Below are 26,234 nucleotides of genomic sequence, written 5' to 3'. Positions count from 1 at the left end.
ACTTTTGGTTCAACTAACAAATAGATTTAAAAATTAATTATGAATATTAAAAAATACGGGAAAAAATTGATTGAAAAGATAAATCAATTTTTGAACTACCCAACTCGATCAATTTGATCTAAAAAAAATTGTTAATGAATTCAATCAAGCTCCATAAAAAAAGGCTGAGATCGGACAATTATTTTACACAAAAAAATATATAATATAAAAAAATGACTGAGCAATGTCGTTTAAAATATTTCACGAAAAATATTTTTAGTATAATCAACTAGGCTCGATCAATTTTATTTAAGAAATATTTTGAGAACTTGACAGAGCTCAATCCATTTTGTGGTCATAACTCTGATAATTTTTTAAAAATAAATGATCGAAGAATTGAGTGAGCTCGGTCAATTTATTCTCTCAATTTTTAGCACAAAAAATATTCGAGCTTATTTAATTAAAAAATAATTAGGATCAAACCAACCAAGTAATCAATTGTACTATTAATTCGAAAGTTAATAAATTTTTTCGGTCAATTTTTGCAATGTTTTTTTATGCCATCGTTAATTTTATGTTCATTCTGATAGTTAGATCAAAGTTACTACAATTCAACATATTAAAAAATTGAAAATACTCAAAACTATATTTGATGGATCAAAATAGATCTAAATAAAGAATAATGTTAGGCTAAAAGTCAACAACTATAAAGACACATATTTCCTCCGCCTCAAAATAAATATAATTTTTTTTTATCTCAAAAAAAGTTTTATCTTAGAAACTCAAGATAAAAATTAGCAAATATATATTTTCTCAACTATATCCTTATACTCAATCTTTTTAATAGTGTTTAAATTTATATTATTTTTCAATTATGCCCTTATACCGTTGTAAACAACAAATTTTTGAGTCGAGAAAAATAAATAATCAAGACCAAAAAATTGGAGTAACAAGGTATAATATTTGATTTCAAAATGTAGTGCGTCTTACAATCTCTATAATAATCCTCTGATTCTTCAAATAATATGGAATATGTTGAACTTGAATTTGATTTAGAGTCAAGGGCTTGAATAGCTTGATCTTGAATCTTCGTCTTCAAATTTGGATTTGAATTGTTCGTCACGAACACTTGTATGGTTATGACGAATAACAAATATGAACAAGTAACTTGATCTCAAACTTCTTGATATTTTCCTTCGTTCTTGATCTTGAACTTGAGCTTGAGCTTGAATTTGATTGCTTGAACTTTGTAGAAAATTTGTGATCTTTGATCTATGAGCTCTCTTCTTGCTTCTTGTTCTTTTCCCCCACCGTCCTCCCATATTTATAGTTGTAGGGAGTGGTATGAAGGTATGATTTGATTGGTTGGTTTGAACTGATCAATTAAATTTTTTGGTGAAGAACTTTAATTTAATTGGTCAGAACATGTCACAAGTGGTATTATTCTAGTGACTCATTTAATTTGACTTAAATTGCCACATAATTTCGACATGTGGCATGATTTTAGTAGCTTATTTAATTTAACTTCGATTACCACATAATTTTGGCACATGGCATGATTCTAATGGCTCATTTAATTTGACGTAGATTGCCATATAACTCTGACACGTGGTGTGATTTTAGTGGCTCCTTTAATTTGATTTGGATTGCCACATAATTTTGACACATTGGTGTGCTTTTAGTGGATCATTTATTTGATTTGAATTGCCACATCATTTGAACTATTTTCTTGAATTTAATATAGTCCCAATTAATTTACGGATTTAAATCTAATATAATTTTAATGTTTACAATTATATTTTTTCAACAATGTTCAATTTGCCAGAGGCGTTTATTAAAGAATAGCAATTCAATAAATTATATATTATAATTATTAATTTTTTAATAGACTTAATTTTTGGTATGGATGCTTACTTTGGGACGAAGAGGGTATAATAGTAGGTTTGAGTATCGATTGGTTTAGTATAATTTTAAAGTTTTTATTCAATTTATCGGTTATCGGTTTGTAGTCATGCTAAATCGTTATAGAATCATTAATATATTGCTTATCGATTATTATTTTATTGATTATTGATCGTTGTCTGTTTAATCGTTAAGATTTGTCACACACAAAGAAAAATCATTGAAAATCACTTTAAAATGTGACAAATCAAATAAATCATACACATGAATTGACAAATTACATCTTGTTCAAAAGTAGACAGTGACACATCGTTGAATAATTGAGAGTTTGAGTTACCCAAAAATAAAAGTACGGATTTAAGAACTTTATATATCAAATGATAAAAATATAATTTATTAATTTACTATCTGATTATCGATTAATATATTAAAAAAACAACTCAATAATAAAACTAAAATTATTACTAAAATTACTAAATCAATAAGAAATTAGATTATGAATTTCGATTTGATTTTGAATGGCATGTGGCCTCACATTCCCAGAAACAACAACAACATTCCCAGAAAGTGCTTGGTATATTCCAATTTTCAAATTGTTTCAGTCATCATCCATTATTCTATTCATTTTCATTGACTTCGCGTTCCAGCAGCAGACTGGAGCAGGTAGAATTAAAGGACACTTTTCTTCATCTTCAGCCAATTCAGAGCAATACAGTAATGGAGGAGACAAAAGACTCTTCTCCACTACAAGGGGTAGTGATAATCACACTACCACCTCCTGACAACCCTTCTTTAGGCAAAACCATAACTGCATTTACACTCTCCGATTCACCGCCACATCAGCAGCAACAACGAGAACCACCACATCAAAGCCAACCGCATAACCAAGAAGAACAAAATTCAGTTCCGCACCAAGATCCAAATACCGGCTTTCTTCATGTTTCTTTAGAAAGATCGTTCTTTTTCCGCCTAAAAATCGTTCTTGGACTTCTGGGTATCTCTCTGATTGCCTTATCTTTCTGGTCTTCACTCACCCAAGAGACCCTTTTCGAATTACGTGATGTGGAACGCGATCGTAGTAGTTCCATCAGTTCGTTTATTCTTCCTTTGTATCCTAAGCGTGGTGGTACCTGGAATTCAAGAACGGATGTTGAATTCAAACTTGGGAGGTTTGTGGATTTCAAACCGGATATCGTTACGGAGCGGGTCATGAATCAAGAAAAGATTGTCAAGTCTGTTTCTGCTGCAACTAAGTTGGACTCTTCTGTTAATTTTCCTGTTAGGGGTAATATTCATTCGGAAGGGTACGTTTGGTTGAACTATTTTCCAACTGAATTTCCTTTTGTATATTTGATTTCATGATCATTTCTGAAGTCGTTGACTATTTGGTGCCTGTTCCATGAAGGTCCTTTACATATTTGGAGGCTTTTCACAAATATTGACTGTTTTTAGTTGGTTGCCAGTATTCTACGTGTAAACAAGTTAAAAGAGTTAAATACCCTTTACTGGCAGAATTATGTCAGGGCATCTGTATAATGACCAAAGTCAAATTATTGTAGTCGAACTCGGACTTGTAGAACCTGGTGATAGGAATCTCATTAGTTGACAAAGCAATCATATAAGCTGTCCAGTTATTCTTTCAAATTCATGAGAGAGAGGTTCCCACATTTTCCTTATCATCCTATTGTGACATTTTCTTCTCAGTCTAAGTCTAAACCATTTTCAACTTGCTCAATTGTTGCCTGCCAAGGAGAACGGGATTGATAACTTGACTCTCCAAAGTGCCTTTAGAATTTTAATCTCAGGATGTCGGGTAACTCTAATTGAATAACCTATTTGATTGATAATTCTCCGTACTCTTCATCTTTAAAATTTCCCGTGCACTCTAAGTGATATATTTGTTGCTATAAGGTGCAATTGGGTCATGAATTGTTCAACTTGAGTACAAAGTTGATTTTAACATTATTTCCTGTATAGGTTGTACTACACATATATGCTTGTTGGGAATCCTCCTAAGCCTTATTTTCTTGATATTGATACGGGAAGTGACTTGATGTGGATCCAATGTGATGCTCCATGCACTAGTTGTGCTAAGGTGATGCCTAGACCTTGCTTTGTTGTTACTAGCTTCTTCTTCTAGTTCTACTATTATCACTAGCATAGCAGAAGGTGCTAGCTATGAATACTACTATTTGATAGGGAGATGTGGGAAACAAGATTGAAAAAGATGTTTTTAGTTAATAAATGACATGTAGTTCCTTGTACCATGGCATTAATCAGACACACTGCAAATTGTTATTGCTCTAAAGACGACACGTCCTTTCTCCAAATAACCCGATGAGTTTTGGTCAAAGTTTTAAGATATTCTAATTCAAGTGAGAAATGGTCTAATGTTTTCGTAGTTTAATACTTCTTGTTGATGTCGTCTTTATTGGTTCAGAAACAAAACTCATCATGAAGGATGATGATGTGATAAAAGTGTGTTGTTCTGTTATTGGCATTGAACTTGGAGTCCCCATCTTATGCTCGCCCTTCCTTTTTCTGGGGTCTAGTCCTCCCATTGCGGTGAAGTGCTCCTGTTCAGAAATCATCTGTCTATGTCTTACTTGTGGGCCCTTTGAAAGGGGTTGATTAGTGTGGCATGCCTTATGCACTTATTATTGCACCACCCAGGTAGTGGTGGATGAGGTGCTGGGCCTCTCCAATCACACTTTCTCCACCACTTGAGTTGCCCAAGCATAATTAGAAAGTCTGCTCTTTATTTTCAAACTTGTGATCCTATACTAGTTTCTAACTTAAAGCTTTCCCAGGGAGCCCACCCATTGTACAAGCCCAGAAATGTCAATATGATACCTCTCAAAAACCCCTATTGTGTTGAGGTTCAAGAGAATCTGAGATCCAAGTATTGTGATAATTGCCATCAATGTGATTATGAGATAGAATACGCTGACCGCAGCTCTTCTGTTGGGGTTCTTGCAAAGGATGAGCTTCAATTGGTGCTTGCAAATGGGACAGGAACCAAGCCAAATGTTGTTTTCGGGTAAATGTTAATCCATTCCTTCACTTTGTGGCCATACTACTTTATAAGGTTGTAAGTTTTGGTTTGTGTTTGTCAGCTGTGCATATGATCAGCAAGGCACACTTCTCAACACTTTAGCAAGCACTGATGGGATCCTTGGACTTAGCAGAGCTCCAATCAGTTTGCCTTCTCAGCTAGCGAGTCATGGGTTAATCAACAATGTTATTGGACATTGTCTTCGCACTGATACAAATGGGGGCTACTTGTTCTTAGGCAATGACTTTGTCCCACAGTGGCGGATGTCATGGGTCCCTATGCTGAATACCCCTTTTCCGTGAGTATAGTATTTTGGCGGTTGCCCCGTTTCCTTTTTAGTACTAGTATATTTACTCCTCCTTTGGCTTTGCTTACAATTAAGGTCTCTTTGAGTTGCCTTTTTTGTTCCATTTCTTGCTTTCTTTAGGTTATAATAAGATCCCCAATTTATATGGCTGGTTCTTCTTCACATAAGCTTTGAAGGTTGCAAACTGCTTTCTCTGTTGATGGTTTTCGTCATCCTCTGATGCTACTTAAGAAGAGATGCTGACAAATGTCCAAACTATAAAGCTAAACAAAAGAATGACAGAAATATTTCCATATCATTTTTACTTGTCTGAGTTATCTTCTTTTCAGTTTCTGTAAGTGCTGATTACTTCGGCCCAGTGTCCTGACTTATGGTATATTCTCAGGTCTTTATTAACCCTCATCCTTTCATGTTTAGTAATCTTTATCAAGCACAATTGATGAAAATGAATTATGGAGGCAAAGAGCTTCGATTAGGCAGAGATGGACAAGGTACTGTAGTGTTTGACAGTGGCAGCACTTATACATATTTTACAGATCAGGCATACAAAGCTTTAATGTCCATGGTTAGTCAGACTGAGCAATCCATTCCTTCAGAAGATCACAAACTTCTCTGATGATTATTCACCAACTATTTGCACCTTTTTTCATGATGATTGCAGCTTGAAGAGATTTCCAGTGAAGATCTTATCAAGGATACATCAGATACGACATTACCCATTTGCTGGCGAGCTAAATTTCCAGTAAGGTAGAACACCAATAAAGTTAATTAATGATTGGTTGCACCGTTGCAGGAGTTGACAGTTAAATTCGGAAGTTTTATGGTACTATTAGTGTTTTCGAGAAATTTTTCTTCTAGAGCTAGCACAGAGATACAGGAAATAATATCAATTGAGAGATCATCAAATCAGCACGAAACTTTTTGCTTGACTTTGTGATGTAACTTTTGACGCCAGCTCTAAATGAAAATAATTTCTGCTTAAAGCCAGAGTTACATTTACAAGCCAGCTGATGACTCCTTGCTAGTATAATTATTCCTTTTTGTTATTTTGCATGCAGATCTATTGCAGAGGTTGGACAATTCTTCAAACCTCTAAACCTTCAATTCGGAAGCAAGTGGCGTATCGTGTCCACTAAGCTCTTGATTACTGCTGAAGGGTATTTGACTTTAAGTGTGAGTAATCTCTTACTTTTCTTGGTCATTGGTGCTTTGTCGTCCCCTCCCCCTCTTCTTTTGCTTCCTTTCTCAACCAACAACGGAAAACTGTTGTACTGCAGGAAAAGGGAAATGTGTGCTTAGGTATACTTAATGGAAGCAACGTTCATGATGGTTCTGCTATAATACTTGGAGGTATTGTTTCCTAAATTGACAGAATGTCATTATATACTTATTTAAGCTGAATAGATGTTCAGGAGCAACTTGTTAGTCAGTAGGACTTGGAGCTTTTCTTAGATTTTGATATATGTGTATATATATTAAAAGCTTCCATCATAACTCTTAAATGGCTCAAATCCATAATAGTCCATTAAAATACTACATGTGCTCCCTTGCAGATATTTCACTACGTGGTCAGTTGTTCGTGTATGACAACGTTAACCAGAAGATTGGGTGGATTAGATCAAATTGTGAACGGCCAGAGAAACTTCCGAGTCTTCCATTTTTTTGATAGAGAACACTATAACAACATTTCTACAGTCATCGCACACTGTTATTCTTCCTATCTATATGTTTGGGAAGAGACTGTATATATTTGTTCTACTTTCTGATGTAGGTATGGTCATAATGTGCATATCCAATTTTTTGTACCACGCTTTCAAGCTTCATTTTTTCTTCTATTTGATGCAATGTTAATAAAATCGTGACCATTCCTAGTACAAAAATTGAACACTTAACAAAATGTTTGCACTGTCTATTTTGTTATCCCACTAATTGTACACCATTCAAAAGCAGGTTATTCATGTAAAAGAGGTAATCCTATTTCTCCAATTTAATCAACCGCGTTAATAATACGACTGCCCATTAGAGGAAAGTGGATATAATGTTATCTTCCATTTTTGGGCTTGGGGAGGGGGGGTAGTAGGACGTGGTAATGTGCTTGAAACTTCAATCAACTTTGTGGCAAAATTAGCGAAGATTGTAAGCATCCAAGAGCGCGTCAATGAAGTGGACAAAAATCATGATTTAAATTCTAATCGAAACAAAAAAAAGTAGGGGATTTCTTACTAATGGTTTACATAATAACACCTTGGTGACAAAATTACTTAGTACTATTGTCAGTGGATTGTTAAAGATATATCCTAATTGAGATGTGTGTAAGCCGAATAGAAAAATTGAGGTGCTAATGTCCTTCAGTCAACTTTGTGTGCAAGTCAGGGAAAACATATCTATCAACACACCTCTGTTGGCCTTGTCATTTTCCCAGTGAAGTCGGTGCTCAGCAACTCCAATCAATATATTCGTGGCTCTTTCTCCAGATTCCACAATACCTAATAATTCTTTAGGAAGGTGTCAAAAAATTTCCATCCTGCTAGAACTGCAAATCAGTAGCCCCAAGATGCAACGATCACCCCAATATGCACGGTTCAAACAAACAGGAATAATCAGCAAGATAAAGAAGATACGAGAGATGTCCACAATGTTTAAACTGAGACGAGCTTCCCGAAGATTAAAAAAAAAAGAGGAGACCAGGAGCATCATAAGAGCACAATATTGTCAATGTGGTTTAATTTGAAGTTTTAATTTGTAGAGTCTGGTTTACCCCGCCCTCGTTGGAATTTCCACATCGAATTTCCAATTGAAGAATCTAATTCAAATTCATGAGCAATTTCCTTGAGAAACCACCAACACAACATAAAACCTTGTACTCAAGTTCTATTGTATTTACTTTTATGGTGGGTTGAAACAAAAATGCTGTCATACCTTGAAGTAACTTTTCTTAGACGATGTCCAAATATGCTTGACAAGAATGATATGTGATATCTAAAGACGACAAAAGCTCTAGTACATCTTTGTTCACACTTGACAATACACAAGGAGAAAATTACATTTGAACTATTCAATTTCCTTTAACCTAGACGACATTATCACTTGGTTGCTTGTAGGGCTTGGTTGGCGAAAAACCTAACATCAACATCTGGGTCCTCGCTGAGTTCAACCAAACATGGTCGAATTGTGTTCTCCACAACCTGCACATAAAGACTCATGGTTAATAGTGGCAGACTCATATGTTAGAAATCCAAAGAATCTGAAATACATTGAGATCGCCGAAAAAGACACACAAAACTAGGAGAATTCCTCTACTACCTTACTCCTGCAACCCCGTCCCCCTCCCTCCCCCCCCCAAAAAAAAATAAAAATAAAAAAAAATTCCAGTGTTTAGAAGTTAATTGGACACTACCAAGATTATCATACCAGATTAGAATTTGACAGAGAATATGGTGAAACTATTTGACTGGCAAGTCGTCACTCAGATTTCTTTTCTTTTCACACTTCCAGCAATAAAAACTCTTCTCACATAATTCATGAGATGATAAAAGAAATGTCCCCTATCAAAGCATTTCAAGTCGAATCTTCACTTTTAACTTCCATGAATATATTAGTCATTACATTTTTACCAAGGCTCAGTAGACAGTCTATCAATCAATTATGCATCATCCCAAAATGGTTGGATTAGATAAATCCTTATTTTAGATTCTGCTCTATTCTCAAGTCCATTTTGTTCATTTATTGTTATACCTGGATGCTGATGTAACTCGTGCCTAGCGGAGTGCAACCAAATGCATTCATTAATACAAACAACCGTCATAATTTGCCTATTTTTATACTTACCTTCAACCTACAACTCTTCTACTTTGTCGGGACCTGGGACTAGTTATGCGGAGTTCAAATAGGCTATTACCATAGGTGGAGTTGCTCACTAGACAGTCTAGTTTACAAATAATATAGCAAATGCATGAAATACACAAATACACACACGTCAGCGTTTAAACCAATGAGAAGAAATTGATGCTTACAGATTGTTCAACTATTGGAATAACAGACTGCAACACCTTAGCCACATTGAACTTGATATTCGGTACCCTGGAACATGCAAGTATAGACCTGTAAGTTAACAATTAGCCAACAAAATGGTAAATCATAAATACACTGAAGAATAACCTGTCTTTTGATGCAGTAATTATAACCGGAAGAAGTTTGGAGCAAGTAATTTCTGAGCCCATGACAGGGGCAAGAAGAGAAATTGCATGAAGGATGGTCATTCGGTAAAGATAGTGTGGGTCACTAATCATATCCAACACCTGAAAAATGAATCAGTCAAATTATTTAAAGAGGAAAAATCTAAGACCAGAAATGTGAAAGGTTCTAATAGTTGAATTTGAATTCAGATAATGTCTACTAAAAATTATTAATCTGCAACATCGTACAGCAATGTATTGATTCTGGACAAGATATTCGACATATCATGACTCATCAAAGAACAGACCAAGAAATGATTCTCTTCATAATCAGTGATAAACAATGTATAAAATCGAGAACAATAGCATTAAATACTTTTATCTTGAAGAAGAAACTGCTAAAATTATCACATCACCAACTATCAACCAGTTTATTAAAGGCAATGGAAAACCTGTGGAATTATATGCTCCATTGCCCATGTTGGACCAAATTCCTCAGCAAGGCGCTTAACATTGTTTGCTGCTGCATCTCTAATAGAGTAAACCTGCAAGTTGACGAATGATAATAAGAAAGACATAAAAAAGGAACACAAGAACATTACAAAGAGTTGCATAACGTGATGGAATTTTTTCATTTTGAGTATATCTCCTGAGAGAAGTAAGGACGGATGCACAAGTAATATTCAAGATACTAAGTGACCATAACAAGAAGAAGCATCAGATATGATCTCAAAGGGGGGGAATTGAGACCAAAGAATCAGGACAGCAGAACTATTCCATCAGAGTACGCCAGTGACCTAAAATATGGATCCTTCCTGAGTAAGCAAGTTCCCTGTATCTTGACTGAACAAAATTTAATCCTCCATCAGGACAAAGAAATGGTATGACTTCATAATTCATATCATGTGACATCCTATCAGATAATGGCTTTCCAGAGGCAGTCTCAATAGTAACTTCTTAAAAAGAAAAAGTCATGTAATATTGCTCCTTGTAACTTTACGCCATTAATGTGTCTCTCATTGTCACGATATGCCTATATGTGACCAATTCCCAGTGACATGCTGACTTTCTTTCTTCCAGAACAAATGCTGCTCCCCAGAAAACACAGACCATAGTGACTTTTTTATGCCTTTATACCACAGTTCACAGAACAGGCAACTGGTTACAATCACTTTATCCAGACATAAACCAGAATATTCACAGTTCTTTCTCTCTAAAGAATCAGCAGACATAAACAAGTAACAGAAAGCTTCATACAAACCTTATCTTTTAGCCATTGCATGCATAGAGCACCAAGCTTGTCATCAAAAAAGCCAACCCCCAGCTGACTTGCCAATAGAGGTATGTACTCAATTATTGCAAGCCGAACCCTCCAGTGTCTATCCTCTGCAAGTTCAACAATAGCTGGCAGCAGTGATTGGGAGAGCAAATCAATTCCAATTACCTGCAATAAATTGATTTAGTTTAAAATAGGAGAACATGACAATTGACAAACATGATATAGGTAGGTAGATTCAGAAGCCACCAAGCCTCAAATAAGGCAAAGTAACTTCACGTACAGAATTATAATAAGGAATTATAGCTAACCTGGTTTACTTGATCAAGCTTACTGATGATATTCAAACGAACATCAGGAAACTCATCCTTCAGAAGAGAGAGAAAAATCGGGAGAAGCTGCTCGATAGTTGCATCCTACAATAACCAGTACGGAAACATTAAACTCCTGTTAGAGATATCATTGACCAAAAATCGGACAACGCCACAACGAAAGTCAAGCGTATTCCAGGATAAGGTATTATTTTGGGTTCAAAAACTAAATTGAGAACGATATTGTAAATGACATCATCAAAGTAAAAAAAACATAATAAACACCATACTGGCTGTAAGACTCAGAAAAAATTCTTCAGGATAAGCTGCTAATCATGTGCTTACACAGTAATCCATAACAAACTTGGGACTCAAGAAAAGGTAAGAAAAGTTAAAGAAGGATTAAGCAGACAGAAGAACAAGGGAATGAGCAAGTTATACTAGGACAACAATCAGAAGCAAAATGGACAGAACCTGAACTTTACTGTACCAATATAGACCATAATGAGATAGCAAATTCAATATTTTGGTGCACAGACGTATTTATACCTTTCCTAAAATAGGAGCCATTCCCATGATAACTGAAGCCAAAGCAGAACGAACATGCTGGGATGAATCTGATGATAGTTCCTATGAAAAATAATGTACCTTTAGTTAAACTTACAAAAATTCATTAAGGATCATTTGATGATTGATCTTTAGATGTACTAAGAGAAGGAATCACACAAGGAGACATTATCCGTAGAAATCAAAAGATTGGAATACGGGACAGTAAAATAGAAAAGGAACTTCATAAAGTTTCTACCTTCACACAAGGAAGGATATGCTGGATAGCAAGCTCAGGACTCAAAATACGGCAGAACTTAGTCACCTTGCCAGCAGCAGCTATACGCACTTCAGCCTCATTATCACGAAGTAGCCGAACATAGGCAGGGACCAAATCCGTTCTGATGAATTTTATGGTGGTCACAAGTTAGTCATAATGGAGAGAACTTGATAGCAAACCAAAAATAGAAAAAGAAAAAGAAATCCTTGTAGTGAGAAAAATTTGTGCGATATTGATATTCACATCATGTTCAGTTTCGAGCATGAAAAAGAAAGAACAGAAGATTCAGGAATGGAAAACACATACTTCATTTGCCTGGCAAGGTTGAATTATCAAAGGTGTAAATTGTAACACAGATTACAGAACATGAGAAATGCACCGTATCGCAAATATCTACCTGGTAGCCTCTGGTCCAACTGCCTCACAAAGTTCATAAAGTTGATTTGCAACCATGTAACGAACACGCCAAGACTTATCCTGTTCAAATGGATAAAGAGGTAATAAACATCAGTAATTACAGTCAGTATGCCACTATGAACTGACAAAGCAGCACTGTTTGGTTGCATGAATATACCACATTAGTTGATCATACAAATAAGCAAAACAACCAAATTCCAGAAAGGAAAAAGAAATTAACATAGGGGTTATATCATCAACGTCATTCGTTGGAATTCACATGTGATTGAGAACAAAATGAGAACTACCCCCCCCCCCCCATTCGCGATTATGTCAGGGAAAAGAACGGCAAAAGGGAAAAATTTAATTCAACACTTAATCCTTTTCTACAACCTCAAGGCCTGAAACATTTTGCATCCTCTCGAACTACCTCTCATAAACGGATAAAAAAGAATTTATTGGGATTTTTTCAGCCTATGCATCAATATGCATATACTTTCAGCTAATGCTAATTGCTAAAAAAATTTAACTTCATTTGTGAAATAATAAAAGAACTCCCAGACAATCGCCTAATACTTCGTCAAGCTTAAAGTGTCAAGACTGAGCAAAGCTACAGTCATAAGTGACAAAAGAACTACTGTACCGATATTACTATAAGATATCCAGAAAGGCCACATGGCAGAAATCTTCATAAAACTACATTTGCATGCAGGTAAAAATATTTATGTAAAGCTTGGTGGGCCAACCTGCGCAAAATTAACTATGACGGGCAGAATTTGTGCTACACAGTCTTTAGGCTCGAGCAGCTTCCCCAAAGCAGCACAATCCTCAACAGCCAATAAACGGACAGAATCTTGATCTGAATAGAACCAATTCCATCTTAGTCAGACAGACAAATTAAGTAAACCAAATAGAGCTCAACAAAGACACCAACTATAAAGCACTAATAGAATATTAGTATGGTCAACAAAAAGCAAACAATTCTTAAATAAGACACATACAGGCTAGTCCTTGACAAATAGAAATTGATCAGGCTTTGGAATTTTTTCAATGAAAAGGGAAGGGATAAAAAAGAAGATATTGTTGAAGCTTCCACAACTTCAAATGGTTTGCGCACAACAACCTTTAGACATGATTTGATTATGGATAGCTTCAACCTTTAGCAAGCTTTAGTGCATTCTGAAGTATCGCCCACACTCATGAACTGATTTAAGACAAAATGAAACAGTCAAAGAAAAAAAGAGTATGATAATTGTTCCTCTATCTCAGATGAGTGTATGCACTCAAATCTAAGGAACAAGAAAGGACCCTTGAAGATGTACCTAGAATATGCACACAAATTTAAAAAAACCTCAGTCATAGAACTTTTTGAGAAAAGTAAGGTATATTTTATTAAGAAAAAAAAACAGCACCAAACGCGTGCTATATTTCAATGAATTTCGTCTTTTTACATGCTCATTGACCTGTTGAACAAAAATGGGTGTATCAACACTAATATCTTACCATTCTTTCCAATACTTCTCTCATACCTAGACACTATTATGAGATAAGTTACTAGAGTCAACAGAAATGATAAAGTAAAATAATTCTGAACTGTTATTTACACAGCAGAAACAGCCTTTGGCAGAAATGCAAGGTAAGGCTGCGTACAATAGACCCTTATGGTCGGGCCCTTCCCCGGACCCTGCGCATAGCGGGAGCTTTAGTGCACCGGGCTGCCCTTTATTGAATAGCCCAATTGCTAGAACCAATCCTCACACGAAAGCAGAGGCAACTTGGAAATCCTCATTCCAAAATAATTCTCAAAAATTGTAGTAGTTATCCCCAGACACTATGTTAACCTAAAGACTAAAGAGAACCATTAAGAGCCAAACAGAATTAACAAGAGTTCAATTGACTCCAAAGGTTTTTGCTATACACAGAGACCACTTTCATAGAGCAAATTGCGTCACTCCAAAGAAATGATAAAATACAAAGAGCACGAAATGAAAACACCATACCATCCTGTGTCAGTGTCTCAAACATTGACATGATGTCAGTCTTCAAATGGGGTTGTTCAATAGTTGCAGCAAACTTTCCAAGATTTGTAGCAGCTGATCTCCTCACCATAGGCATATCATCTTGGCAAAGTTGGCTATAGATGGTTCTAAGTTCATTCTTTAATGGCTCTGGAGCACTAGGATAGGCAATGTGAAACAATCCACAGGAGGAAACTCGAGCAGTAAACCACTCTCCAGCAGCCAGTCTCTGGTTACAAGAAACCATGGAGATGTTACACTACATCTCAAAAGATCAATCTTGAAGGATCATATATTTGATACGAGTATTGGTCTAGTAACTTGCACAATAAATTCACCAATCAATGAAGGAACAATCAAATTAAACACAAGCAGTAATACTCTAGCCAACACACACACACACACACCCCATCTATACGTAGGTGATATCTTCCGAAAATACATAAGCTCTTGTTTTATGTGACCTTTCATTTTGGTATAAGCCAATTTCTTTTTGATATAAGCCAAGATGAGACCTTTCATCAGCTTCTGATTTTTTGAAAAAGGTAAGGTATGTATTCTTTATTAAACTAAGTGAAATCAGAAGCTAGCATATTGAAGTTGCAGCAGCCTTAATCTAAGGTCTCAAAAGCACACAATACCAACCAAAAAAAAAAAGGGGGGGGGGGGGAAGGAATAACACTATTTTACTTTTTACAGCAGGCTGGCCTATACAGATACTCTAGAATATAGGAGTTTCCAATCTTAAAGAGTTGCTAGAGCTATATAAATTATAACATACATAGAAATAGAGTCTAGCAGCATTTCCGAGATATTAGGACAACAGACAAACCTTCACAAGCGGAATAAATGACTCCACCAAGTCCGATTCCTTCATTTGAGACCCAATTCTGCATAGTGACTCAACTGCCTTTTCCCTAACACAAGTCTCTTCAACACTACCAAGACCTTCCAAGGGTGGAAGCAATACACGCGCATGTTCAACCCCTCCAACATATGGAATAAACATGCCCAACTCTTCGGCCATTGCAAGAAGAACTTCGTCATCGTCATCGTTGTTCTCACTTAGAAATGGAATCAACTCTTTCCGAGTTCTCTCCTCACCAAGAGCACGGGCGATGGTAGACAATCGCCGGATTGAATTCAATCTAAGCTGGATGTCTTCATTCTTCAACTCATCAATCAAAACCGCAATAGGATACAACGGCTCATCAATACCCGACATGGTTTCTCGCAATGTGAAAATATCTGTCCATATATAATCATGAAAACTCGAATTATTGTACAAGAACAGTAGATATTTTGAAAAATCAATAGCTGGGATTTCATTCTTTTAATATTAATAGAAGACAATTAGTAAATATCTGAAAAATATTCATTCACATCAATCAGTAAGGAGTAAATTGCAAAAGAAAGAGATAAAAGAATAAAATTTAACTGATACCTGGCACTATTCTACATTAAACAATATTGCCATCAGTATAACAAATCTCTCTCATAATGAAGTGATCTGATCAAAATAACTAACCGCTAATAGAAATTAACTACTCAAACAGAAATCGGCCAAATTACTGATCTTTCGCATATTTCACTTAACATTAGTGATCGGAAGCATAAAAGTAACTTGTAATTAGTGCTGCTCATATTTATGAAGCAGTTTTTCATATAAATGAAAACTGACTTTCCATAGCGTACATCAAAATTCAATATATTTTAAGCGACTATGTCTGTGTCTAGTTTATAGGTTGAGTGAAATCTTGAACCTTAAGATACAGAAAATAATAGGGAAAGAAGGTTCTAGAAAACTGAGATATCAAAGCCGAGGCATCTAAACTGTATTCTCTGTGTGTGTGAAAGAGAGATAGAGATTCATACCTGGGAAGCAATGGACGGAATGAAAGTAGCAGAAATTGATCAGAAGACTGATCTATCGCTGGAGAAGATGGGAAGGATCTGCTAATTCCGGTGCTTTTGGCTTCTTCTTCTTTTTTTCTTTCCTTTTATTGGCATTTTTGGGACTCTAAATTTATATGTATATATATTTTAATTTAATTATTTAATACTGTTAACTTCCTGATACCGAAAACCTTTTTTACTAAATTACTAATGACCCAAATAAAGAAAACGAAAAAGAAAAACTCACATTAATGGAGTATAGATTTTCACCTCATTAAACTATTAGTTATAATAAATTTATTATAAACATATCATGTGGATAAATATTTTACCAACGCAACGAACCAAGTCATGCAATATATTTCGAGTCATTCCCAATTAACATATAGAGTAGTACATTATTAGTAAGCATAAATTTGTTTCTTCTTTTATCTATATTTATGAGAAAAAACTAAAATTGATTGTACAAGTTGTTGTTATTCACTCTTTGAATATAATAAAAATAATACTTTAAAAAATAATTATAATATAAATTAAGAATTAAATGATAAATTATCTTTTATTTTTTAAAATTAAACAATTAAAATAAAATAATTTATTTTTAGTATGTTAGATAATAAATAAAAATAGACAGGAAAAGTATCTTTTAACGAAGAACACTCTTTAAGTTAATTGAATACAACTATATTTAATTACCGTAAATTGCATCAAACTTCCACGATCAATTAATGAATATGAGCAAAGAACATCGTTTTATTCGAGTATCTTCACTTTTTTGCACATTTCTTTATTGTTGATTTGAAAACGACATTAATTTATCTAAAATAATATGGAGAAACCCAAGAGAGCAACCAAAAATTAAAAAAAAAACGGCAGCAAAATAGTAATAATTTTATAAATTATAATCGTCATTAACGGCAGTACAAGCATTAATTTCATGAACGTCACTAAACTTTTATTTTATTGCATAAATATCAATAAAAAAAAATCAATCAAAAAGTCACTAGATTTTGCTTTAAAATGAGAAGTCAACATATTATTGTTTTAACAAAAATCAGTGAACTTTGTTATTAACAATTGTTGAGTAGAGTATCACAAAAGTCACTGAACATTTTATTTTTGTAGCCAAGAAGCTTTCAACTTTGCCTAAGTAATATATAAATTGTCTCTTTTGTTTCCTAATAATGATTTTTTATGATACTTGGGTAAAATTGAGTGATTTATCGACGCAAAGGACTATCATCACATTTCCTTTTATCTTTCAGGATTATTGTCTATTGATTAATTTATCATGGTTAGTGATATTTAAAAGTGTAAATGCATATCGAGTTGCTGGTTTCAGACACATTATAATCTCAAAAGGTAGCAGAAAGAAAAAGCAAGCCAAAGAATTGACCATAGTGTTAAACATGATATACTGCAAGTGAAATCTATCCCTTTCCTCCATTAATATTCTATAGACAATGAAGGGCTCCAGAGAAGCAATTACTCCAAATCATCAATCGTTGTTAGCTCAAAAGCAACAAGTGTAATAGAACTCAATTCTTAAAGCACCATGGTGATTACAAATTTTCTTTGAAATATATGAATTGCAAATACATTTTCCCTCCTGGAAATAAGGTGCTTCAGGTTCTTGTCTCGTCAAATTCAGTAAATTTTGCAGTAATATACATGATCCAGCTCATCCATGCGACAAAAGTCTTAAAACTAACACAATATTGTATAAGATGAAACAAAAATTGCATTAGAACCACTCTCTGAACATTCTTTTGACTTGTAGTTGAAAATAGAGAGTAGACTTCCATATTTTCATCAATATATTTTGCACTTCAATGACACATGGTTACAAAGTATAAAAACGTCTACATTCCAACTTGTAAGAGTAACTTCAAATCTGAGTTGGGCCGGCACTCTTAGCTGGAACTTCTGTTTTACCCATAATTATCACAATATGAAGACACGGAATTCTTCATTAGAAGTGAACTTAGCAAACTTATCTATTCCAAACTAGGTGCATCTTCAGTTGGATTTGACTCGAACACATCCGAGTCAGAAGCCTCTGGTTCTTCAAGAAGTTCTTGTGATTGAATTGCTTCCTTATACACAGGAGTAGCCTTGAAATCTGTAGCTCCATCATTATATGTGGCCACAGCAATACCACATGCAATTAGCTGCCAAACTCAAACTAGTAAGAACCATCTCGAGGATATTTAAAAGACCACATTAGATAAAATGAAGGACGCACACATAGAAAACAAATACTAAGTTTTCCCTCAATCTTAAATTGCATTACTTCTCGATACATAACATACTGCTAAAGGTGTCTCGAGTTGTTCCATTTTCCCATTTCCCTGGTTATGATACCCAAACATAACCATTATGGAAAACAGGCATAGGCATCCTCTAGATGAGATTACTACCAAAATCCATCCTAATTTCTGACATGGCTCGGAATTTTGATTTTCTTCTTTTGACAGAGAGAAACAACTGTTGCTGGTAATCCAAACAAGTCAAAAGTAGCCCCAAGAAGAAACAACAGACTTATTCATAACTTTCATGGACAACACCAAGTCATTATGGGTAGTGCACCAATCATTAAATACCCCCAATAAAGTTGTATAAGGTAACTACGCAATCAAGAATCAACCAATGGTAGTTTCACATGGTCAATGTAATTTTTCAGCTTTCAATTATTCCCTTTCATCTCATAATATTGTCCATCTTGAGAAGTGTAAGGAAAATATCATTTTTTTGCATATATGACAATAGAAAGAAGACCATTTAGTCTTAATCCTAGCCTTTCATAAAAGTTAAAATGGCAGCCCAGTGCACAAAGCATCCTAGGTCCGGTGACTGGTATCTTATGCACTGTTGGTAGTGAGTGTAAACAATATTTTGGAACATCTGAATACCGAAATGTGGGGAAAGAAATTTTGAACATGAAAAGTTGTTCATTATAGTCATTTGCTCTGTTATAAGCTATTCACATGAACTCGACTATAATATTTTCTCTAATTTCCAGTATGTTATGAAGAATACAAACTGTTAGAGTGGACTTGTGGTTTCCTTATATGGACTCGGGTAATCCTCCCTCATGAGCTAGCTTTTAGGATTGAGATAGGCTCAGGTGTCGTATCTTTATATGATATCAGAGTCAAGTCCATCCCTGTTTAAGCTCCCGATCCATGCTCCAATTCAGCCTGGGTGTGAAAAGGGTGTTAGGGTGGGTAAAAAGTCTCATATTGATTGGATAATCCTCCCCTCTTTGAGCTAGTTTTTGGGTTGAGTTAGGCTCATATAGCTTTTGGATTGAGTTAGGCCAGGTCTCATATCCTATATGTTGTGAAGAGTACAAATCAAATACCTATCTCACACACACGGCGGAGCTAGAGTTTATTTGGTATGTGTTCGAATGAACACAATAGCTTTTGCTTAGACGTGTATTTGTATTAGGAAATTCATTAAACATGTATTAGCTAACTTCAAAACCTGGCTCCACCTAATTCACACGTATTCAACACAAATAAATCTATACTAAAATAAATTAGCAAAAGGGTTGAGGAAGTACCGAAAAAAGAACGCCAAAAGCCCACATATACTGAACAAAGAATCCAAATCCATCCCATTGAGGTCCTTCCCAAAAGTCAGTTTCCTCTCCAGGAAGCTTCGGCATCACAAAACCATCACCAATTGTTGTAGTTGCACCCCCGTTTTCACTACCAATGCTAATATTGATCTTCTGAAATTCTTCTTCCTCTTCTTTTACTGGCACTTTCGTTGAAATTGAACTTCTCTTGTTCTTCCCTGAAATGAACTTCTTTGCAGCTAATACAGTGAATTGACTTCTTCTCCCCTGAGACGGAAGTAAGAAGGGACGGCGAAGAGGGAATTGAGTAAACGGTATTTTTGTTGATGAGCTGTTGCAGAGGATTCGATTTCCTGTGAGAGCCATTGTTGTGGCTGATAAGAAGTGTGTGGACGAGACTCGGATGATAAACTACTTTCGGATCCGAAAATGCGATCCGGTTCACTGGTCGTTAAGATCCGATTCAGATAGGATATTTCTGTTCATTTTTCTGTAATATTTGAGTTTGAAATCACCTAAAGATAATTAGGTATAATATACTAAAGTATTAACTTTTCAACAACTTTGTAACAAATAGTAGTATTAAATGAAAAACTACCTAATTACACAAATATTTCTATCATATTTACTAATTCTTGTTATAGTTCGAAACAATTACATATTGTTTCACTAATTAATAATTTCATATCAGAATTTCAAGTCAAATACACTTAAATACATGTATTTTTGTTGTCATATGCACTCTGAAATACAGATACATACGGAGGAAGGCGAGCGAGAAAGTCAGTGCATCCCAGATAAATGTGAATCACGCTGAATACATGTAACTGGGATATCATATACATTCTAAAATACATATATATAAAGAGATAGGCGAGCAAAAGAGTCAGATACACGTGAGTTCACTTGGATACAGTGTTTGAGAATAAATTACATTTAATTTTGACCTCATGTATCTAGACGCACCAGATAAGCAGATACATGTATCGCAAAATCTAGCACGAATGATAATTTCAAAAAATTATGAAAAGGCATGTAATTAAGCACTAAACTAGTGAAATTTGTGTTATTTTGCTATTGGCCCATTGAATAAGCGAAGAAGCTCAAACATGGGCTGGACTTATCACTCATATTGGGTCCATTAGTTTGATTACAGGCCAGTGGGGGGCTAATAGGAGATTCGTGAAGCATTTCTATTTTTTTCCCTAGGGGTGAACTAGATATACTTATATATTTTGATTTTTCTTATACTTTGACACAATCAGAACTATGATACAATCAGACCTCATGCAATTATTGATATAAAAATATAAACAACAAAAGAAGACTTTACAACATGATATAGCATTAACTTTTCATAAAAATCCATGCTAAGGCCATCCACCACTGTATGTGCTTCTTGAACGAATGTGTTAGTGAAGGTTGGCTCAGCTTTTGCAACAAGCACTTGCAAATTGCAACCATTAGTCAAATGGGAGTAATAATCGTTTCCATATTGCAACGTATTGATTATTTCTTTAGAATATGTTTGTTCATATTATAAGGGGAACAATAGAAACATTGTAACCTGACAATCAAGTTGGAATGTTCACCAAGACTAATCATACTAGTATTTGTCAAATCCATATCATATAATCCTTTTGAGCTATACTGAAGTAGATGTGTTGGTATATTAGAAGAGATAATACTAGGAATGAAGATATATATCTTGAAGAAAGTGAGAGTCTCCTTCATTGTTGACGAGATGAAAGAAGTTAGGCTGAGATGGTTCGAACATATAAAGAAGAGATGCGCAAATGTATCAGTGAGGTGGTGAGAGAGGATGACTATGGATGTGCAGGGAGAGGTAGAGCTAACTAGGTAAATATAAGAAACGGAAAAGGGCCTAAAATGTCCTCGAACTATTGAAAATGATACAAAAATGTCTCTCATCCATCTATTGGCCCTAAAATGCCCTTGACATCCACCTTTAGGTCCTTTCTTTAATGAATAAGGGCATTTTAGGCCCAATATAAGGATGAGGGACATTTTTGTACCATTTCCAATAGTTCGAAGGCATTTTAGGCCCTTTTTCCGTAATTAAAATTCTGTTAAATAAATTTTGAATTTATAATTAATTTTAAATAATTAAATTATAACCAATAGATGGTCGCCACGTGTTTAAAAAAATTATTCAAACACGTGGCGGCCATCTATTGGTTATAATTTAATTATTTAAAATTAATTATAAATCAAAATTTATTTAACAAAATTTTAATTAAATAAATTGAATAATTTTTTTAAAAATATGTGGCGGACATCTATTGGTTACAATTTAATTATTTAAAATTAATTATAAATTAAAATTTATTTAATATAATTTTAATTAAATAATTTGAATAATTGTTTTGAACACGTAGCGATCATCTATTGGTTATAATTTAATTATTTAAAATTAATTATATATCAAAATTTATTTAACAAAATTTTAATTACAGAAAATAACCTAAAATGCCCTTGAACTATTAAAAATGGTATAAAAATGCTCCTCATTCATATATTGAGCCTAAAATGTCCTTTTTCCGTTAAATAAAAGGACATTTTTTGATCTAAAGCTAGATGTCAAGGGCATTTTAAGCCCAATAGATGGATGAGAGCCATTTTTGTACTATTTTCAATAGTTCGAGGACATTTTATGCTCTTTTCCGTATAAGAAATATTAGAGAAATTTGATTAGACATGACATAGTGAATCTTCGGCTTATGAGAAGATTAGGGTAAAAACTTAATAAGTAATTGCACGTTGTCTCGCTTCCTGCCATTAGACGTTTGGTACACTATACACGTTTCTCCTTTCTTACCGGTAGAAAGTAGCATTATTCTCATAGTTCAATGTCCTCTGATTTATGTTTCTATCTATTATTTCTTGTGCTTTGATTGTCGCGTTATTTGATTGTTGTTACTATTTCTTTCTCTAAGTGCTTGTTATGCTTTCCTTATTATTTACAATGTCCTCTTTGATTATATATTTTTCTTTTCTACTAGCTTTGATATGCATTACTTAAATCAAGAGTCTTTCAAAAATAGTCTCTCTATATTTATAAAGTAAAAATAAAATCTATATATACTCTACCCTCTCAAATATTCGCCCGTAAAACTAAGTTGAGCATGTTAATGTTAATCCTCATGTATTAAGATTAGTAAACCATAAACTATAAAAATGAAAATAAAAAAAATAGTATTCGAATCCACAAAATTCACTGTGTGTCCTTAAGGAATTTAATCCCCTCGCTGTACCCGAGGTTATGGATTATTTCCTCCTAAGATAAAACGGATAAATTACTAAAGAAGTAGTGGTACCTCAAACTTCAATAATTTCAGCAAAACTCAAAAGCCATCAACAAAATCACACAAAGACTCAATTTTGTTTGTAAGAAAATATATGCAGAAAAGGGAGAAAGTCAATATTTAAAAATAAGAGGAAAATCCTCTATTTATAGACAACAAAGGTAGTGTGAATAAGTGCTTATTGTGGCTTATCGAAAAAGTTACAACCCTTCACTAAAGTCACGATGTTTCAGAAAAGTCGCAACTCTTCAAAAAAATCATAATTATTTTATTTTTTTGGAAAAGTCACAACCTTTCGAAAAGTCACAACTTTATTGTTATTGTTCAATGTTGTTTAGTATAGAAATTTTCGAAGAAGGAAAAAGATATATACAATCGGTTGATCCCTGTTCATGAATTCAGTTGCTTACATAATCTTTTAAGCTAACAATTTTATTTTCTTTCTACAATTTATGATTGTTATGTGATTTGTTTTGTATTAATTATGAGCCCGTTTGGATGGACTTAAAAAAAATAACTTTTATGTATGAAGTGCTTTTGGAATTTTGAAGTGCTAAAAGTTATTTTTGTAAATAAGCAGTTGAGTGTTTGAATAAAAGTGCTTATGTTGAAAATAAGTGTTTGAATTTTAGGGTTAAAAGAATAAAAAAGATAGTTTGGAAATTTAGTTAAAATATAAGGAATATAAAAATAATTTTCATGGTCAAACAAAATGGCTTTAAGCATTTAGAAAAAAAGAGTTAGAAATCCTAACTTTTCATTTTTAACTAATTTTAAGAACTTTATGGCTTAAAATTAGCATTAGACAAACACGTCCAAAAGCTAAAAAAAGATTTAAGTTAATTTTGACCAACTTAAAATCAATCCAAACGGACTCTATATGTTCCTCATTTAACCGTTGAAACTCTCATTTGAGTTTCCAAAAGCTTTCTTCTCGCTTTAGAAATCTATTATATTCATCGATATTTGATCTAGCACAAACAACGTCGTGTAATGACTTTGTATTGAAAAAGAAAGGGGGAACTCTACATGCTAGTTTTTAGCCTCCGTTTTTTCTTTTTCAATCTTTTTAAGATGTACAAACAGCAATCTACTACTCCTAAGCTATTAGATTTCGACCGGACCGGTGAAACAGGCCACCTAAAAGACACTTATATGTTTACAAAGCCGGTAGAAATTCCGGCAGACGTGACAACTCCGAAAAATTTGACGGATCTGGATAATCGAATAATCCACCGACCGTCACAAAATCACCGCCATTATTTTCACCGCCGTAATCATCTCCGTGCATGATTCCGGCAAGCATCCCTAAGTCGAATGAGTCATATCTTAGTAACTCGTTTTCAAATCCAATCGTATTTCCCAATCGCGATTCGGCATCAATATGGTTTTCAGGAGAAACGGTTGGCGGGAGGCCAAGCTCATCGTCCGAAGCTTCTAGAAGGTAGCCGAGGTCCGATTGGGATTTGCCGGAATCTGATAACGTTAGGTCAATGAAGGTCTGGCGAGGTGGCAGAGTTGAAGGATGAAGAATCTCTTCTTCAAAACTCTTGATTACAGAGTCAAGGTCCTGAGTTTCAGTAACACCATCTGTCACTGTTTCTGGCTCATCAAGTATGTCCAGAATGTCTTCTCTAATCTGCTTAGCCTCCGGCGAGTCTACGTCCACGTCTTCATCATATGCATCAAGCTCCGACGAGGTGACATGACCATACTGATTCGACTCGGACGAGTCATGATGATTATTCATCGCTAATTCCAGTTCAACTCGATTCAACTGAACCAAACTGGAACCTGCATTTGTCTCAATGTGGACACGCTTCGACTCACCTGAGTCCAAACCCGAGTTCTCTCGGGATCGCTTGTTAGCGTTTTTTCCAGGTATGTACTCTTCCATTGTCTAATAGATCAAAAGGTCTTTTGTTTGTGTGTGCGTTAGGAATGAAGATGAATTAGTTGAGGATAAATATTATAAAGTGTAGAGAGTAAAAAGTTGGGATGTTTGATGGAGGAAAGGGATGAGTTTCAGAATTTATATAATGGAGAGAAAGTGAATAGGGGGATTATTTCGGTGATGATATTTTAAGAGGAAATGATGGGCGGGAAATTAGGAGGATGTGAGGGGGACTGTATTTGGGTGGTTCAACTTGAATGCTTCCCTCTACAATGACGTTTTCAATTGTCCTATTGTATTGTCTATCCTTACCTTTTTCTCGATTGGATGCCGTTTCAAGAGGTGGGCCCTGATGTCAAATCTTGGATTATAGTGGTTCACAATAGCTTCATCATTGATATTTCCCCTTCATATTTTTTGATGGGTGAATGGATTCTCAAACAAGGGCCGCCCGCTTAAAAATCTCCGGTTTTTATTATATTTGGAGCCGGTTTAGATTGACTTTTGTTGTTCACTTATAACTTTTGTTGGAAATTCTAACGACTTTTAGCTTATTTTTAATATTTTATTTTAAAATTAAATATTTATAAGTATTTTTAAAATTTATTCAAATATTTTAAAAGTGCTTAAAAATAGAGGTGTGCAAGAAATCGAACGGATCGATAAGTTGAATCGAAAAAGTATTATTGGTTTATTGTTATTGGCTTATTGGATTAATGGTTATTTATTGATTTTATAAAAAATAATTATTGGGTTGTTTGTTCGGTATTAATTTTATAATATTGGGTTATTGGGTAAACCGATAATCCATTAAAACTATAATAATTTACTAATTTAATTTAGTTTTTTATTCATACACAAATATCAAGCAAAAAATATTAATATAAATATATAATCAGTTAATCACTATAGCATACTATTTAGTATTTAGTATTTTAGTATTTACCCTTTAGACATTACCGCCTTAGGTTCGATAGCAAGGGTTTAAAAGTTGCTGTGACAGTGGCTTCAGAAATTATATATTCGTTTTAAAAGTATTTTCTTATTAGTTAAATCAAAAATTGAACTGTTAAATACCAAAAACCGATAAACCAAAAATCAATAACAAATATCTTATTAGTTTGTTTATCGATTTAGCGTATTTAGAAATCGAAAACCGATAAACCAAACCGATAATACTTAAAATCGAACCAAACCAACCGATACACACTCCTACTTAAAAATTATCTTTGCTTAAAAACACTTAAAATGAGTCAATTCAAACAGACTCTTAGTAAATTAAAATTT

General features: G+C 34.4%; 4 protein-coding genes across 4 annotated transcripts; 1 reads left to right on the top strand and 3 right to left on the bottom strand.

Moving 5' to 3' along the window:
• The first annotated feature begins 2,436 nt into the window (after window positions 1-2,436).
• Window positions 2,437-7,051, top strand: LOC129900780 (aspartyl protease APCB1). The gene is made up of 9 exons (XM_055975824.1): window positions 2,437-3,185; window positions 3,859-3,976; window positions 4,692-4,921; window positions 4,998-5,234; window positions 5,661-5,808; window positions 5,905-5,990; window positions 6,302-6,416; window positions 6,521-6,593; window positions 6,797-7,051. Exons 1-9 carry the CDS (start codon window positions 2,599-2,601, stop codon window positions 6,907-6,909), a joined length of 1,707 nt encoding a protein of 568 aa, XP_055831799.1. The 5' UTR covers window positions 2,437-2,598; the 3' UTR covers window positions 6,910-7,051.
• A 1,050-nt stretch (window positions 7,052-8,101) lies between these two features.
• Window positions 8,102-16,253, bottom strand: LOC129900779 (serine/threonine-protein phosphatase 2A 65 kDa regulatory subunit A beta isoform-like). The gene is made up of 13 exons (XM_055975823.1): window positions 16,121-16,253; window positions 15,078-15,493; window positions 14,228-14,474; window positions 12,974-13,086; window positions 12,229-12,308; window positions 11,811-11,952; window positions 11,555-11,635; window positions 11,006-11,110; window positions 10,680-10,862; window positions 9,871-9,963; window positions 9,402-9,541; window positions 9,257-9,323; window positions 8,102-8,428 (listed from the first exon to the last, which is right to left on the bottom strand). The coding sequence occupies exons 2-13, from the start codon at window positions 15,468-15,470 to the stop codon at window positions 8,327-8,329; spliced, it is 1,746 nt and encodes a 581-aa protein (XP_055831798.1). The 5' UTR covers window positions 15,471-15,493; window positions 16,121-16,253; the 3' UTR covers window positions 8,102-8,326.
• A 1,606-nt stretch (window positions 16,254-17,859) lies between these two features.
• Window positions 17,860-20,173, bottom strand: LOC129900468 (uncharacterized). The gene is made up of 2 exons (XM_055975451.1): window positions 19,710-20,173; window positions 17,860-18,312 (listed from the first exon to the last, which is right to left on the bottom strand). The coding sequence occupies exons 1-2, from the start codon at window positions 20,091-20,093 to the stop codon at window positions 18,139-18,141; spliced, it is 558 nt and encodes a 185-aa protein (XP_055831426.1). The 5' UTR covers window positions 20,094-20,173; the 3' UTR covers window positions 17,860-18,138.
• Window positions 20,174-23,946: 3,773 nt separating this feature from the next.
• LOC129900670 (uncharacterized) lies at window positions 23,947-25,043 on the bottom strand. The gene has a single exon (XM_055975685.1). It carries the CDS (start codon window positions 24,948-24,950, stop codon window positions 24,213-24,215), a length of 738 nt encoding a protein of 245 aa, XP_055831660.1. The 5' UTR covers window positions 24,951-25,043; the 3' UTR covers window positions 23,947-24,212.
• Between the last annotated feature and the right edge of the window lie 1,191 nt (window positions 25,044-26,234).

The sequence above is a fragment of the Solanum dulcamara genome, chromosome 8 (genome assembly GCF_947179165.1).
Source record: "Solanum dulcamara chromosome 8, daSolDulc1.2, whole genome shotgun sequence".
Lineage (NCBI taxonomy): Eukaryota > Viridiplantae > Streptophyta > Magnoliopsida > Solanales > Solanaceae > Solanum > Solanum dulcamara.
Note: the sequence above shows the minus strand (reverse complement) of the source record. Positions and strands in the feature narration are given on the sequence as shown.